Source organism: Mixophyes fleayi, chromosome 1, assembly GCF_038048845.1.
Source record: "Mixophyes fleayi isolate aMixFle1 chromosome 1, aMixFle1.hap1, whole genome shotgun sequence".
Classification (NCBI taxonomy): Eukaryota; Metazoa; Chordata; class Amphibia; order Anura; family Limnodynastidae; genus Mixophyes; species Mixophyes fleayi.
This window is the reverse complement of record NC_134402.1, coordinates 635,368-651,844: the sequence shown is the minus strand read 5'-3', so window position 1 is coordinate 651,844 and position 16,477 is coordinate 635,368. Positions and strand designations below refer to the sequence as shown.

General features: G+C 44.6%; 1 protein-coding gene across 9 annotated transcripts in view; it reads left to right on the top strand.

The window, feature by feature from the left end:
- M1AP (meiosis 1 associated protein) overlaps nucleotides 1-16,477 on the top strand; it is a 65,659-nt gene that overhangs the window by 26,247 nt on the left and 22,935 nt on the right. For all 9 annotated transcript variants that reach the window (XR_012678059.1, XM_075178565.1, XM_075178546.1 and 6 more), the window contains one exon: nucleotides 9,901-10,042. Coding sequence is in view for 8 of the 9 variants with exons in the window: in XM_075178565.1 (XP_075034666.1) it covers nucleotides 9,901-10,042 (142 nt within the window). In the remaining variant the exon portion in view is untranslated. The remainder of the gene's footprint in view (nucleotides 1-9,900; nucleotides 10,043-16,477) is intronic.

Here is a 16,477-nt window from a genome sequence, read left to right as displayed (position 1 = left end):
CCTTCCATCTCCTCATTACTGCTTAGATTCCTTCCATCTCCTCATTACTGCCTGCAGATTCCTTCCATCTCCTCATTACTGCTTACAGATTCCTTCCATCTCCTCATTACTGCTTACAGATTCCTTCCATCTCCTCATTACTGCCTGCAGATTCCTTCCATCTCCTCATTACTGCTTACAGATTCCTTCCATCTCCTCATTACTGCTTACAGATTCCTTCCATCTCCTCATTACTGCCTGCAGATTCCTTCCATCTCCTCATTACTGCCTGCAGATTCCTTCCATCTCCTCATTACTACTTACAGATTCCTTCCATCTCCTCATTACTGCTTACAGATTCCTTCCATCTCCTCATTACTGCCTGCAGATTCCTTCCATCTCCTCATTACTGCTTACAGATTCCTTCCATCTCCTCATTACTGCCTGCAGATTCCTTCTATCTCCTCATTACTGCTTACAGATTCCTTCCATCTCCTCATTACTGCCTGCAGATTCCTTCCATCTCCTCATTACTGCCTGCAGATTCCTTCCATCTCCTCATTACTGCTTACAGATTCCTTCCATCTCCTCATTACTGCTTACAGATTCCTTCCATCTCCTCATTACTGCCTGCAGATTCCTTCCATCTCCTCATTACTGCTTACAGATTCCTTCCATCTCCTCATTACTGCTTACAGATTCCTTCTATCTCCTCATTACTGCTTACAGATTCCTTCCATCTCCTCATTACTGCTTACAGATTCCTTCCATCTCCTCATTACTGCCTGCAGATTCCTTCCATCTCCTCATTACTGCTTACAGATTCCTTCCATCTCCTCATTACTGCCTGCAGATTCCTTCCATCTCCTTATTACTGCTTACAGATTCCTTCTATCTCCTCATTACTGCTTACAGATTCCTTCCATCTCCTCCTTACTGCTTACAGATTCCTTCCATCTCCTCATTACTGCTTACAGATTCCTTCCATCTCCTCATTACTGCCTGCAGATTCCTTCCATCTCCTCATTACTGCTTACAGATTCCTTCCATCTCCTCATTACTGCCTGCAGATTCCTTCCATCTCCTCATTACTGCTTACAGATTCCTTCCATCTCCTCATTACTGCTTACAGATTCCTTCCATCTCCTCATTACTGCTTACAGATTCCTTCCATCTCCTCATTACTGCTTACAGATTCCTTCTATCTCCTCATTACTGCCTGCAGTTTCCTTCCATCTCCTCATTACTGCTTACAGATTCCTTCCATCTCCTCATTACTGCTTACAGATTCCTTCCATCTCCTCATTACTGCTTACAGATTCCTTCCATCTCCTCATTACTGCTTACAGATTCCTTCCATCTCCTCATTACTGCTTACAGATTCCTTCCATCTCCTCATTACTGCTTACAGATTCCTTCCATCTCCTCATTACTGCTTACAGATTCCTTCCATCTCCTCATTACTGCTTACAGATTCCTTCCATCTCCTCATTACTGCCTGCAGATTCCTTCCATCTCCTCATTACTGCCTGCAGATTCCTTCCATCTCCTCATTACTGCTTGCAGATTCCTTCCATCTCCTCATTACTGCTTAGATTCCTTCCATCTCCTCATTACTGCCTGCAGATTCCTTCCATCTCCTCATTACTGCTTACAGATTCCTTCCATCTCCTCATTACTGCTTACAGATTCCTTCCATCTCCTCATTACTGCCTGCAGATTCCTTCCATCTCCTCATTACTGCTTACAGATTCCTTCCATCTCCTCATTACTGCTTACAGATTCCTTCCATCTCCTCATTACTGCCTGCAGATTCCTTCCATCTCCTCATTACTGCCTGCAGATTCCTTCCATCTCCTCATTACTACTTACAGATTCCTTCCATCTCCTCATTACTGCTTACAGATTCCTTCCATCTCCTCATTACTGCCTGCAGATTCCTTCCATCTCCTCATTACTGCTTACAGATTCCTTCCATCTCCTCATTACTGCCTGCAGATTCCTTCTATCTCCTCATTACTGCTTACAGATTCCTTCCATCTCCTCATTACTGCCTGCAGATTCCTTCCATCTCCTCATTACTGCCTGCAGATTCCTTCCATCTCCTCATTACTGCTTACAGATTCCTTCCATCTCCTCATTACTGCTTACAGATTCCTTCCATCTCCTCATTACTGCCTGCAGATTCCTTCCATCTCCTCATTACTGCTTACAGATTCCTTCCATCTCCTCATTACTGCCTGCAGATTCCTTCCATCTCCTCATTACTGCCTGCAGATTCCTTCCATCTCCTCATTACTGCTTACAGATTCCTTCCATCTCCTCATTACTGCCTGCAGATTCCTTCCATCTCCTCATTACTGCTTACAGATTCCTTCCATCTGCTCATTACTGCCTGCAGATTCCTTCCATCTCCTCATTACTGCTTACAGATTCCTTCCATCTCCTCATTACTGCTTACAGATTCCTTCCATCTCCTCATTACTGCTTACAGATTCCTTCCATCTCCTCATTACTGCCTGCAGATTCCTTCCATCTCCTCATTACTGCCTGCAGATTCCTTCCATCTCCTCATTACTACTTACAGATTCCTTCCATCTCCTCATTACTGCTTACAGATTCCTTCCATCTCCTCATTACTGCCTGCAGATTCCTTCCATCTCCTCATTACTGCTTACAGATTCCTTCCATCTCCTCATTACTGCCTGCAGATTCCTTCCATCTCCTCATTACTGCTTACAGATTCCTTCCATCTCCTCATTACTGCCTGCAGATTCCTTCCATCTCCTCATTACTGCCTGCAGATTCCTTCCATCTCCTCATTACTGCTTACAGATTCCTTCCATCTCCTCATTACTGCTTACAGATTCCTTCCATCTCCTCATTACTGCCTGCAGATTCCTTCCATCTCCTCATTACTGCTTACAGATTCCTTCCATCTCCTCATTACTGCCTGCAGATTCCTTCCATCTCCTCATTACTGCCTGCAGATTCCTTCCATCTCCTCATTACTGCTTACAGATTCCTTCCATCTCCTCATTACTGCCTGCAGATTCCTTCCATCTCCTCATTACTGCTTACAGATTCCTTCCATCTGCTCATTACTGCCTGCAGATTCCTTCCATCTCCTCATTACTGCCTGCAGATTCCTTCCATCTCCTCATTACTGCTTACAGATTCCTTCCATCTCCTCATTACTGCTTACAGATTCCTTCCATCTCCTCCTTACTGCTTACAGATTCCTTCCATCTCCTCATTACTGCTTACAGATTCCTTCCATCTCCTCATTACTGCCTGCAGATTCCTTCCATCTCCTCATTACTGCTTACAGATTCCTTCCATCTCCTCATTACTGCCTGCAGATTCCTTCCATCTCCTCATTACTGCTTACAGATTCCTTCCATCTCCTCATTACTGCTTACAGATTCCTTCCATCTCCTCATTACTGCTTACAGATTCCTTCCATCTCCTCATTACTGCTTACAGATTCCTTCTATCTCCTCATTACTGCCTGCAGTTTCCTTCCATCTCCTCATTACTGCTTACAGATTCCTTCCATCTCCTCATTACTGCTTACAGATTCCTTCCATCTCCTCATTACTGCTTACAGATTCCTTCCATCTCCTCATTACTGCTTACAGATTCCTTCCATCTCCTCATTACTGCTTACAGATTCCTTCCATCTCCTCATTACTGCTTACAGATTCCTTCCATCTCCTCATTACTGCTTACAGATTCCTTCCATCTCCTCATTACTGCTTACAGATTCCTTCCATCTCCTCATTACTGCCTGCAGATTCCTTCCATCTCCTCATTACTGCCTGCAGATTCCTTCCATCTCCTCATTACTGCTTGCAGATTCCTTCCATCTCCTCATTACTGCTTAGATTCCTTCCATCTCCTCATTACTGCCTGCAGATTCCTTCCATCTCCTCATTACTGCTTACAGATTCCTTCCATCTCCTCATTACTGCTTACAGATTCCTTCCATCTCCTCATTACTGCCTGCAGATTCCTTCCATCTCCTCATTACTGCTTACAGATTCCTTCCATCTCCTCATTACTGCTTACAGATTCCTTCCATCTCCTCATTACTGCCTGCAGATTCCTTCCATCTCCTCATTACTGCCTGCAGATTCCTTCCATCTCCTCATTACTACTTACAGATTCCTTCCATCTCCTCATTACTGCTTACAGATTCCTTCCATCTCCTCATTACTGCCTGCAGATTCCTTCCATCTCCTCATTACTGCTTACAGATTCCTTCCATCTCCTCATTACTGCCTGCAGATTCCTTCTATCTCCTCATTACTGCTTACAGATTCCTTCCATCTCCTCATTACTGCCTGCAGATTCCTTCCATCTCCTCATTACTGCCTGCAGATTCCTTCCATCTCCTCATTACTGCTTACAGATTCCTTCCATCTCCTCATTACTGCTTACAGATTCCTTCCATCTCCTCATTACTGCCTGCAGATTCCTTCCATCTCCTCATTACTGCTTACAGATTCCTTCCATCTCCTCATTACTGCCTGCAGATTCCTTCCATCTCCTCATTACTGCCTGCAGATTCCTTCCATCTCCTCATTACTGCTTACAGATTCCTTCCATCTCCTCATTACTGCCTGCAGATTCCTTCCATCTCCTCATTACTGCTTACAGATTCCTTCCATCTGCTCATTACTGCCTGCAGATTCCTTCCATCTCCTCATTACTGCTTACAGATTCCTTCCATCTCCTCATTACTGCTTACAGATTCCTTCCATCTCCTCATTACTGCTTACAGATTCCTTCCATCTCCTCATTACTGCCTGCAGATTCCTTCCATCTCCTCATTACTGCCTGCAGATTCCTTCCATCTCCTCATTACTACTTACAGATTCCTTCCATCTCCTCATTACTGCTTACAGATTCCTTCCATCTCCTCATTACTGCCTGCAGATTCCTTCCATCTCCTCATTACTGCTTACAGATTCCTTCCATCTCCTCATTACTGCCTGCAGATTCCTTCCATCTCCTCATTACTGCTTACAGATTCCTTCCATCTCCTCATTACTGCCTGCAGATTCCTTCCATCTCCTCATTACTGCCTGCAGATTCCTTCCATCTCCTCATTACTGCTTACAGATTCCTTCCATCTCCTCATTACTGCTTACAGATTCCTTCCATCTCCTCATTACTGCCTGCAGATTCCTTCCATCTCCTCATTACTGCTTACAGATTCCTTCCATCTCCTCATTACTGCCTGCAGATTCCTTCCATCTCCTCATTACTGCCTGCAGATTCCTTCCATCTCCTCATTACTGCTTACAGATTCCTTCCATCTCCTCATTACTGCCTGCAGATTCCTTCCATCTCCTCATTACTGCTTACAGATTCCTTCCATCTGCTCATTACTGCCTGCAGATTCCTTCCATCTCCTCATTACTGCCTGCAGATTCCTTCCATCTCCTCATTACTGCTTACAGATTCCTTCCATCTCCTCATTACTGCTTACAGATTCCTTCTATCTCCTCATTACTGCTTACAGATTCCTTCCATCTCCTCATTACTGCTTACAGATTCCTTCCATCTCCTCATTACTGCCTGCAGATTCCTTCCATCTCCTCATTACTGCTTACAGATTCCTTCTATCTCCTCATTACTGCTTACAGATTCCTTCCATCTCCTCATTACTGCTTACAGATTCCTTCCATCTCCTCATTACTGCCTGCAGATTCCTTCCATCTCCTCATTACTGCTTACAGATTCCTTCTATCTCCTCATTACTGCTTACAGATTCCTTCCATCTCCTCATTACTGCTTACAGATTCCTTCCATCTCCTCATTACTGCCTGCAGATTCCTTCCATCTCCTCATTACTGCTTACAGATTCCTTCCATCTCCTCATTACTGCCTGCAGATTCCTTCCATCTCCTTATTACTGCTTACAGATTCCTTCCATCTCCTCATTACTGCTTACAGATTCCTTCCATCTCCTCATTACTGCTTACAGATTCCTTCCATCTCCTCATTACTGCCTGCAGATTCCTTCCATCTCCTCATTACTGCTTACAGATTCCTTCCATCTCCTCATTACTGCCTGCAGATTCCTTCCATCTCCTCATTACTGCTTACAGATTCCTTCCATCTCCTCATTACTGCTTACAGATTCCTTCCATCTCCTCATTACTGCTTACAGATTCCTTCTATCTCCTCATTACTGCCTGCAGTTTCCTTCCATCTCCTCATTACTGCTTACAGATTCCTTCCATCTCCTCATTACTGCTTACAGATTCCTTCCATCTCCTCATTACTGCTTACAGATTCCTTCCATCTCCTCATTACTGCTTACAGATTCCTTCCATCTCCTCATTACTGCTTACAGATTCCTTCCATTTCCTCATTACTGCTTACAGATTCCTTCCATCTCCTCATTACTGCTTACAGATTCCTTCCATCTCCTCATTACTGCTTACAGATTCCTTCCATCTCCTCATTACTGCTTACAGATTCCTTCCATCTCCTCATTACTGCCTGCAGATTCCTTCCATCTCCTCATTACTGCCTGCAGATTCCTTCCATCTCCTCATTACTGCTTACAGATTCCTTCCATCTCCTCATTACTGCTTAGATTCCTTCCATCTCCTCATTACTGCCTGCAGATTCCTTCCATCTCCTCATTACTGCTTACAGATTCCTTCCATCTCCTCATTACTGCTTACAGATTCCTTCCATCTCCTCATTACTGCTTACAGATTCCTTCCATCTCCTCATTACTGCTTACAGATTCCTTCCATCTCCTCATTACTGCTTACAGATTCCTTCCATCTCCTCATTACTGCTTACAGATTCCTTCCATCTCATTACTGCTTACAGATTCCTTCCATCTCCTCATTACTGCTTACAGATTCCTTCTATCTCCTCATTACTGCTTACAGATTCCTTCCATCTCCTCATTACTGCTTACAGATTCCTTCCATCTCCTCATTACTGCCTGCAGATTCCTTCCATCTCCTCATTACTGCCTGCAGATTCCTTCCATCTCCTCATTACTGACTGCAGATTCCTTCCATCTCCTCATTACTGACTGCAGATTCCTTCCATCTCCTCATTACTGCTTACAGATTCCTTCCATCTCCTCATTACTGCTTACAGATTCCTTCCATCTCCTCATTACTGCTTACAGATTCCTTCCATCTCCTCATTACTGACTGCAGATTCCTTCCATCTTTTAAAAAGTGTACTTATGACTTCCACTAGCTATCACAAAACATCTGTATGCAAGTAATTTACACTATAGAACCTGATTTATTGCCCAGAATCGAACTAAATGCCAGAGAATGCAAGAGTTAAACTGTGTTAAAATGTATGAAATGTATATGTGTAAAATAAAAAGAAAGTACTTACCCTGTGCTGGGGCTGCAGGAGCAGCCCTGGACCCTTCACCCTCCGGCAGCCAGGCTTCGCTGGCTGCCGGAGGCACTTAACAAGCAACTTCCTGGAAGCATATAGGTCCAGGAGGTGCAGCGCCTCCTGGGGGTCCCAGGAGGCTAAGTCCCTAGTTGGAGCTCCAATAGCTTCAACTTGCAACAGGGCAGGGACTGCTGCCCCGGGATCTGGCTGCTATCCCCTTGTACTATTTTCGGCCAGGGAGCAGAGCCAGACCCCAGCGCCCAGTCCCTGGAAGCAGTGTCGGACTGGGGCATGAAGGGTCCACTGGGTGACTGCAACACTAGGGGCCCACCAGAGGGGGTGTGGCCAGCTATCAGAGGCAAGACCAGACACTAGAGGGGGAGTGGTCAGCCCACGAAGGATAGCCAGCACCATAGTGTAGTATATAAAGAATGCAGTGTGTGTGTATAAAGAGTACACAGTCTTGACCTGCCCCTTAGATTGGGCAGAACAGTCAACAAAAATCGGGATTGTCAGTATTTAACTTATGTGCAAAACAGAAAACTAGTTTGCACCCCTTGCATTGTGACATGGTTTTGTCCAGGAGACTGAAATAAGAAGTTTCTCAAGTTAAGATCCTTAATGAATCAGGCCCAGTGTCGGACTGGGGCATGAAGGGCCCACCGTGGGAATGCAGTGATAAGGGCCCACTACATTGGGGTGTGGCCAACTGTAAGAGTGGGTGTGGCCAGTCAAGGGGGTGTGGTTAGCCCATGGAGGGCAACTTACAACGTAAAGAACAAGGACACCTGGTAAATATATATATATATAGTTGTTAAATAAGTCTTTATTTTTACTTGTGATCCATCTTCTAAGGCTTTAGTATGTTTAAGCTACACAAGTAAAACTTGCTGTTAAACAAAAAGCTTCCATTCCCAACATTTTTCGTAGATTTTTTCTTTTATGCTGCAGTATTATTTTGAAGGACATCAACAAGTTTCATAATAAGGTCCAAAAATGTAATATTGTTGGGCGCTCATTGACTTCTTGGTTTTTAACTGTATACTGAACTAGTATTGGTAATACTTATTATTTAAAGTGAATATATATGGGTGACCAGATAAAATTGATTGTATAATTTATTGTTAATAAAATGGAATTAAAACCATCAGCTATAACAAGCAAATTAATTGAACAATAAAAACACCACAATTCAAAATATTTTAGTAAAAGCTACACCATATAGACCACTACTCCTGTGATATGGAAGCACGTACTAATAGACAATAAACACACAATATTCACTCCTAAGGAGTGAAGATCTCCAGCCGATTACGTGATACAGGTATTACTGGTGTGGGTATAGTCCTCAATTAGAGGGGTGGTTATGCAGCGTTGCTGTCTATATCTAACATATAGTTCCAGTGGCCGTTAAGACCTGATAAAGAAAGCGGTGTCCATCTGGAATATACCAAACACTAATTGGAGAAAATTCCACTTAATACAGCAGCGTTAAGAAATACTTGCTGTTGTTCAACCGCGCGGCAGTCCCGGAAATGGATCTGTGTTAGCCTGCGTGTCAGCTGCACGCTAGTGTTGCTAGGCGCTTGACTAGAGATCCTCATCGATAGTGATGAGACCAATGACGTGTAGTGGGCGTGTTCGCTGCGGTGCTGCTGTACTACTGGAAAGATTTAGAGATCATCTGATCGTGGGGGAGTCAGTGGGCTCCCGCAGCCGTGTTCCCCGTAAGCTCCGCCCCAACAGTGGAGGGGGCGGAGCTTCAACCCCGCCGGGCCTCTCGGTGGATAGCCCGTCCGAGGCTGATCAGGCCCCTTGTCCTGAAGGCGGTTTTCCACTCAACCCCTGGTTGAATACAAACAAGATTATATACCCCATGTAAATCAGGCTTTGTAAAGATCTTTGCCTTTTGTAGCCTCTCGGCAGCAGCGTCATTATTCTTTAAATCTTTCTGCAATTTAGCTATTTCTTCCTTCTGAGTCTTAACAACAGTTTCTAGTTCTCTGATCTTGATTTGAGAAAGACAGGCAAACTCTTGTAACTCATTTTTTTGGTACTTCAGATTTTTTAGCGCAGCTTCCACCGCGGGCATCATTTTTGGGCCAGATTATTCTGTAGCAGCCTGGAGACTTAATAGGAGCCCAGTGGCGGTAAGGTAGGCAAGCCGCAGGAAGATTGACTAATAAGGAATGGTCCAACGTAGCGGGGTAAGTACACAGTAAGTCTATAAATAAAGAGTTCAGGAAGAAGAGTAGTTGAAGACAAGCCAAGGTCGGTACACAAGTGCTAATAGCTGACAATAGGATGGAACAGAAGGAACACATGATCACTGGCAGGAGCACAGTAATCTGGCAAGGGAAACAGGTAGAAGCCAGGCTTTTATAGGTTCTGTGTCACATGGCTTTTCAACATGATTTCTCTACCTGTTCTACACTGCCTCATTGTGACAAATCGTACTATATATCCACCCTATTTTCACATTCAACTGTTGGTTATTAATGTATAACAAGATATTTCTTTCTCTAGGGCTCTGTCGTCACATGGAGTATGCGGGTCCATGCTTTATGGACTCCCCTCTGTTCTCATGCCGACTGCATGCTGGGCGTTAGATTGGGATCAGCTGGAAGCCAACCAAGATCATTTCCATGCACTGTGCCACTGCTTGCAGGTGTGTATCTCATTACGATTCTCCCTATTGTGACTTATGTGTGGATGTAATACCCTGTCTTTCTCGTTGTTTAGCCGTGATTTTGTTGATTCATCTTCGGGACAGGTGGATCCAGCCTCAGTGGGTGTCTCCTCTTTTTACTGATTAGGTGTCCCCTTGCCACTGATAGACTACCTTGCCACCAAGTGTCTACCCTGCCTTCTTAGTAGGTGTCCCCTTGCCACTGATTGCCTCCACTGCCTACTGAGTAGGTGTTACCTGCCACCAAGTATCCTCCCTGCCACCGGTTGTCTCCACTGCATACTGAGTAGGTGTGTTACCTGCCACCGGTTGTCTCCACTGCCTGCTGAGTAGGTGTGTTACCTGCCACCAAGTATCCTCCCTGCCACCGGTTGTCTCCACTGCCTGCTGAGTAGGTGTGTTACCTGCCACCAAGTATCCTCCCTGCCACCGGTTGTCTCCACTGCCTGCTGAGTAGATGTATTTCCTGCTACCAAGTGTCCCCCCAGCCACTGGTTATCCCCACTGCATACTGAGTAGACGTCTCCACTGTCACCAACTTGATCCCCGGCCATCAAGTGTGGTGAAACGAGATATTAATCTCACCGTAACCAGCCTGTCCCTCATTTCTCACAAAACGTGTATTACAGCATATACTTTTTATAGCCCACGCTTTTGTTCCCCAGCTGAACAGAGTACAACTGCAGTGTCTAATTATATGTGGATAAGTGGACATTGTAGCCATATCTAGATAAGAGACTTCTTCATTCCATGTTACCCATTGTAAAAACATTTTGGTTGTTAATTCAGTGATGCTGTTATGCATTGTTCTCAAATTGAAGCCTTCCTTTCTCTACAGGAAGCATGGAATAGCTGGGGACCCTGTGACATCACAAAGTAGTGTAAGGCAGTGGATTCCAAACTTTTTCAGTTCAAGGCACCCTTAGGGTCTCCAAAATTCTGTCAAGGCACCCCATAGCCAAAATAATTACCAAGTAGTCCCCCGCCTTGCTTACCACTGGCTGTCACGGGCACTAGGAGTCTTGCCCAGGGATTAACCAGATGACTGGGGTTACCAGATTAGTGAAGTTCACACAACGGTCCTCTGGTAGCAGGGTGACTAGCGGAACATATAACACAGCAGATGGAGAGAGAATGCCAATGAATAATAGGAAAGTCAGTGACTTGCAGCAATCTTTGGTCAAAGAATCAGCGACTAGCTGATATAATAGAAAGGCAGATTTGAACACAGAGATCAGGATGGACGTGAGTAGATGCGGGGAGGTAGCAGGGAAGTCAGTGGTCTACGTATAGCAAGTTGTACCACTGCTTATGGTGAGAAGACTTGTCCAGGTGCAGGTAGGTAGCGGGGAAGTCGGTGGTCTGCGTATAGCAAGTTGTACCACTGCTTATGGTGAGAAGACTTGTCCAGGTGCAGATAGGTAGCGGGGAAGTCAGTGGTCTGCGTACAGCAAGTTGTACCACTGCTTATGGTGAGGAGATTTGTCCAGGTGCAGGTAGGTAGCGGGGAAGTCAGTGGTCTGCGTATAGCAAGTTGTACCACTGCTTAATAGTTGAGGATGTGTACAAGTGCTGGTGAGTGGAAGCATACAAAGATAATAGGATGCAGACACTGAGAGCACAGAGGAACTTGATCCCAATAGGTATGCAGCGTATCCAACAAAGTCTATATAACGGTATGTGTAGCGCTGCTTGGTAGCGACTTGCTCAGCAGAGATATGCAGGCCAATAATGGATAGTCAATCACAGTTATGCATATAACGACTGAGTAGTATGGTTAAGTCCAAACAGGTATGCAGCGTAACAATAACAGTCTATAGCGGGTATGGATACCGCTGCTGAGCGTGAAAACTTGTCCTAGCGGATATGCAGAGTAAACGTAGAAAGTCAATAACAGATAGGCATACCGCTATTCAGTAGAACAGTCTGTCCACAGGAAGATGCAGGGACTGCAGAGACGCTGAACGGCAGAGACGAGTGTAGGAACCACAGGTGAGTAGATCCGGTAATCAGAGTCCAGCTGAGGACACAGGCAGGAAACAGAAGACTGTAGCAGGTATGGAAACCAGCGATGAGTAGCACAGGGAATCCACAGGAACTGAAGACACGAGTAGTACACAGGAGATAGTAGCGGGTATGGAAACCAGCAATGAGTATATCAGGAATCAGCAGGAAACTGAACACAATAGTAGAACACAGGGAACACCTTCAGAGACTCACAGGGAATGAGACTCCAAGATCAGGCAATGAGGTAATGCACACAGGTGCCTCAAATAGGGAGTTGCCTGATCAACCAATTTGGATTAAAAGCAACAGTCACAAGAGTTCTTGAGAGCTGCGCATGCGCAGACTATCAGGATGGCGGACGACCGCGGTTCAGGATAGGTGTCGGCAGGAAGGCTAGTGAGCCACGCACCAGCGCAAAGGCACTCACGGTCCGGTGAGTGACACTGGCCCTGGCAGAGGCACCCCTGTGAGATCTCCAAGGTACCCAAGGGAACCTAGGTGCACAGTTTGGGAACCACTGGTGTAATGGGTTAATTTTAGGAGGACCTGACTGCTACCTTATCTTTGGAGGTGGGGAGGCCAATTAGTATCCATTGTTCTCCATAGCACTAGTCCAGATGTTTTGTCTGCATCCCAGCAGGGGGCTTCTGCGGAAACACAGCTCATCTCCACTGCCCCTCCAACCTCCTGATCCAGGAACCACCAATGTTTAAAGAAATAGAGAGCCAGGGGTTTGCCCAGGGAGGGGAAAGCACTGTAGAAATGTAACCATAGATAGATATAAGGAGCAACTCCAGGGGAGCTGATATTCATCCTGGAATTGGATTCATGGAAGTGTAGCTGGTTTTGAGCTTTCGTTCTCTACCAATGGACTACAGCTACAGCTAAGAGAAGAACTCCATGGGTCTTTAAGTCAGGACATCCAAGTGACTGTAGCTCCTTAAGCTAGTGGGGTAAGGGACAGAAGATGTGGTAAACCTGCCTGCCATTTATTTACTGTGTGTACATAATAATCTAGTGATTGTTTTTATTACAATAAATGTATTGCTTTACTTTCTAACTGCATTTGCCTGAGTCACTAATAAGAACCTTAGAAGGTACTGGGTGGGCTTCCCTGGCTTAGGAAGGCACCCGTTGGTGGCCAGCCAGAGTGAAGTGGGTAGAATTGGGCCAGAAAAGCTGGTATCTTCACACCAAGCCTCTCCCCTGCCTACTGTATAGGTGCTCTCACTGTCACCGACTGTCTTCTTTGTCACCCCTACTTACAGAAACAAAAAATTTTCAGAGATTCAATCTCATCAGGCTCAGTACCAAGGGATTGGCGAATAGCAGATGTGGTGCCGTTGTTTAAAAAGGGGACGAGATCACAACCAGAGAATTATAGACCTGTAAGCCTGACATCAATAGTGGGGAAACTACTGGAAGGTATTTTAAGGGACAGTATATAGGATTACTTGGTACGCAATAAAATTATTAGTGGGAATCAACATGGATTTGTGAGGGATAGGTCATGTCAAACTAATCTAATTAGTTTCTACGAGGAAGTTAGTGGGAACTTAGACCAGGGCAGGACAGTAGATGTGGTCTACTTAGATTTTGCAAAGGCCTTTGATACAGGGCCACACAAGAGGTTGGTTTACAAAATAAGGGAACTGGGTCTAGAAATCAAAATTTGTACTTGGATCGAAAACTGGTTAGAGAATAGGGAACAGAGAGTTGTGATAAATGGAACATTTTCTAATTGGTCAAAGGTCTTAAGTGGAGTACCTCAAGGTTCCGTGCTGGGACCACTCCTTTTTAATATATTTATTAATGACCTTGGTGATGGTTTAGAGAGTAAAGTTTCTATTTTTGCAGATGACACTAAACTCTGTAAGGTAATAAAATCAGAGCAAGATGAAGCTTATCTACAGAGAGACTTAAATAAACTGGAGGATTGGGCGGCTAAATGGAATATGAGGTCTAACACAGATAAATGTAAGGTTATGCATTCAGGGTTCAAAAACAAGAACGCAATCTATAAATTAAATGGAATTAATTTGGGAGATTCTATAATGGAAAAGGATTTGGGAGTGCTCGTAGACAGTAGACTTAGCAATAGTGCTCAATGTCAAGCAGCAGCTGCAAGGGCAAACAAAGTATTGGCATGCATAAAAAGGGGCATAGATGCAAGGGAAGACAGTGTAATTTTGCCACTGTATAAATCGTTGGTAAGACCTCATCTTGAATATGCAGCACAGTTCTGGGCACCACTCTATAAAAAATATAATTTGGAACTAAAAAGGGTTCAGAGAAGGGCGACAAAATTGATAAAGGGTATGGAGTCATTAAGTTATGAGGAAAGGTTAGCCAGTTTAGGCATGTTTACTTTAGAGAAGAGGCGTCTAAGGGGAGATATGATTACTATGTACAAATACATTAGGGGTCAATACAGAGAGCTTTCATGGGAACTTTTTACCCCAAGGACCATACACAGGACACGTGGTCATCCCCTAAGGTTAGAGGAGAGGAAATTTCACAACCAGCAAAGGAAGGGGTTCTTTACAGTAAGGGCAGTCAAGATATGGAATTCATTGCCAGGAAAGGTTGTGATGGCAGATTCAATAGATATGTTTAAGAAAGGGTTAGACAAATTTTTAGCGGAAAGGTGTATCCAGGGATACGACCGTTAATTTAAAATAAAGGATAGTAGTGGATATAGGGTAAAAATAGGACTGCGATATTCGGTCTGGGGGGATTTTCACAATTGAAACAGATTGGCGGTTGCTTACTCTGGATCAATTTCAAATATAAGTGCAGGATCGCAGGAGATCCAAAATAGGTTGAACTTGATGGACTGGTGTCTTTTTTCAACCTCATCAACTATGATAAAAAATAGTTGTCTCTCCTGTCACGGAGTCGCTCCCCTTTCTACTGAGTAGGTGCCCTCGCTGCCACTGTGTCTCCTTTGCTACAAAGTGTCTCCCCGCCTACTGAGTAGGTATTTCCTCTGCCTCTGAGTTTTTTCCCTTACACAAGATCCTCCCCTGTCTACGGAGTGGATGCAGCCCTGCCACTGAGTGTTTTCCCAACATGATTTATCTCCGTGTCCTCTGTCCACTCATTCACACTGACTGAGTGCCTGTCTTTTGGTGAATGTCATACTGCCATCCTCCCTGGGGTAGTTATTGGGTGTCTTGTGCAGTGACCAGTTCTGTGCAGTGACTTGATTTGTTTCAATACCTTTTTTGACAGGATGGACCGCCTATGTCACCCTGCCTGTTGCTGCTGGGAACCTGCTGGGCTTACTTTGCCACTATTCCCTTTCTTTATCCCAAATGCGCCCTCTAATCGCAGTAGGGGGGGCTTAAGCTGCTTCCACCACTGGACTCCTTAACGGCATTCAGAACAGCGTTCCTTCTGGGTAACTGTCGCTGCTGGGGTACCCCGTTACTAGTGTGCCTGGGCTGGTACCCCTGACCTTTTCCTATGGATCAGGGTTGCTGTGAATTGATCTCCCTGGTCTATCACACTGGCCAGAGCTGCTGGGTAGCGGGCAGAGCGGTGGTACCGAAAGCTGGGTCCAAACCTCAGTAGAACCGCGAGCGAATTAGAGTTGGGTCTAATCTGTAGGTCACAGGAATTCCAGCAGGGAAGAAGTTGTCCAGCAGGATCTTGAAGCAAGTGATGTCCATTTAGCTCCAGTGTCCTGATAAGGACAGATCACACTGGTTGAAGGTACCAGTGATCAGGTCAGATGGAACAATAATGATACATTCAGTACAAGCCAGTGCTGTTTTATACAGTTTGGACACAACCTCACAGGGTAAGCAGCCCCCTGAAGTCTGAGTTATTTTTAGTATCAGGATGAAACGTGTTTCCCCAAACATGAATTTAAGTGCAATTTATACTTAACAAAATTCGAAGAAATCTGTGATATCCTAAATCACAATGATCAGAGATTTCCTTTCACTTTAACCAGGATACAGGTACTGGCTCCCTGTTGTGTATTCAAGTGTTGGTCACTCACATTGAATAGACTTACTTAGCATTTCCTGCTATCCGCAGACTCCCTCCCCACATATGCCTAATTGGAGATTTCCTCTAGCAAAGTTGCAAAACCCCAAACAAGACATTTCCTCTACCAAAATACACACAATATCAAAAATAAGTATGTTTACAATTATATAAATAAGCTCCCTGCGCTATTTCCTTTAAATAAATTTATACCATAAATTATTTATAAGTGATCCAACCACACCTTTATATATGGAGAACTCCCCTCCACACTAAGGGCCTAGTTTATTTTCAGACATAAGTCTGTTTGCTTAGCGTATCTTGTGTGAAATAGATCTGCGCATGACCAGAAACTGACTTTATGCCAATGAGCGCAAATCATGTCTGAACACAAATAACGCTTACAACCCA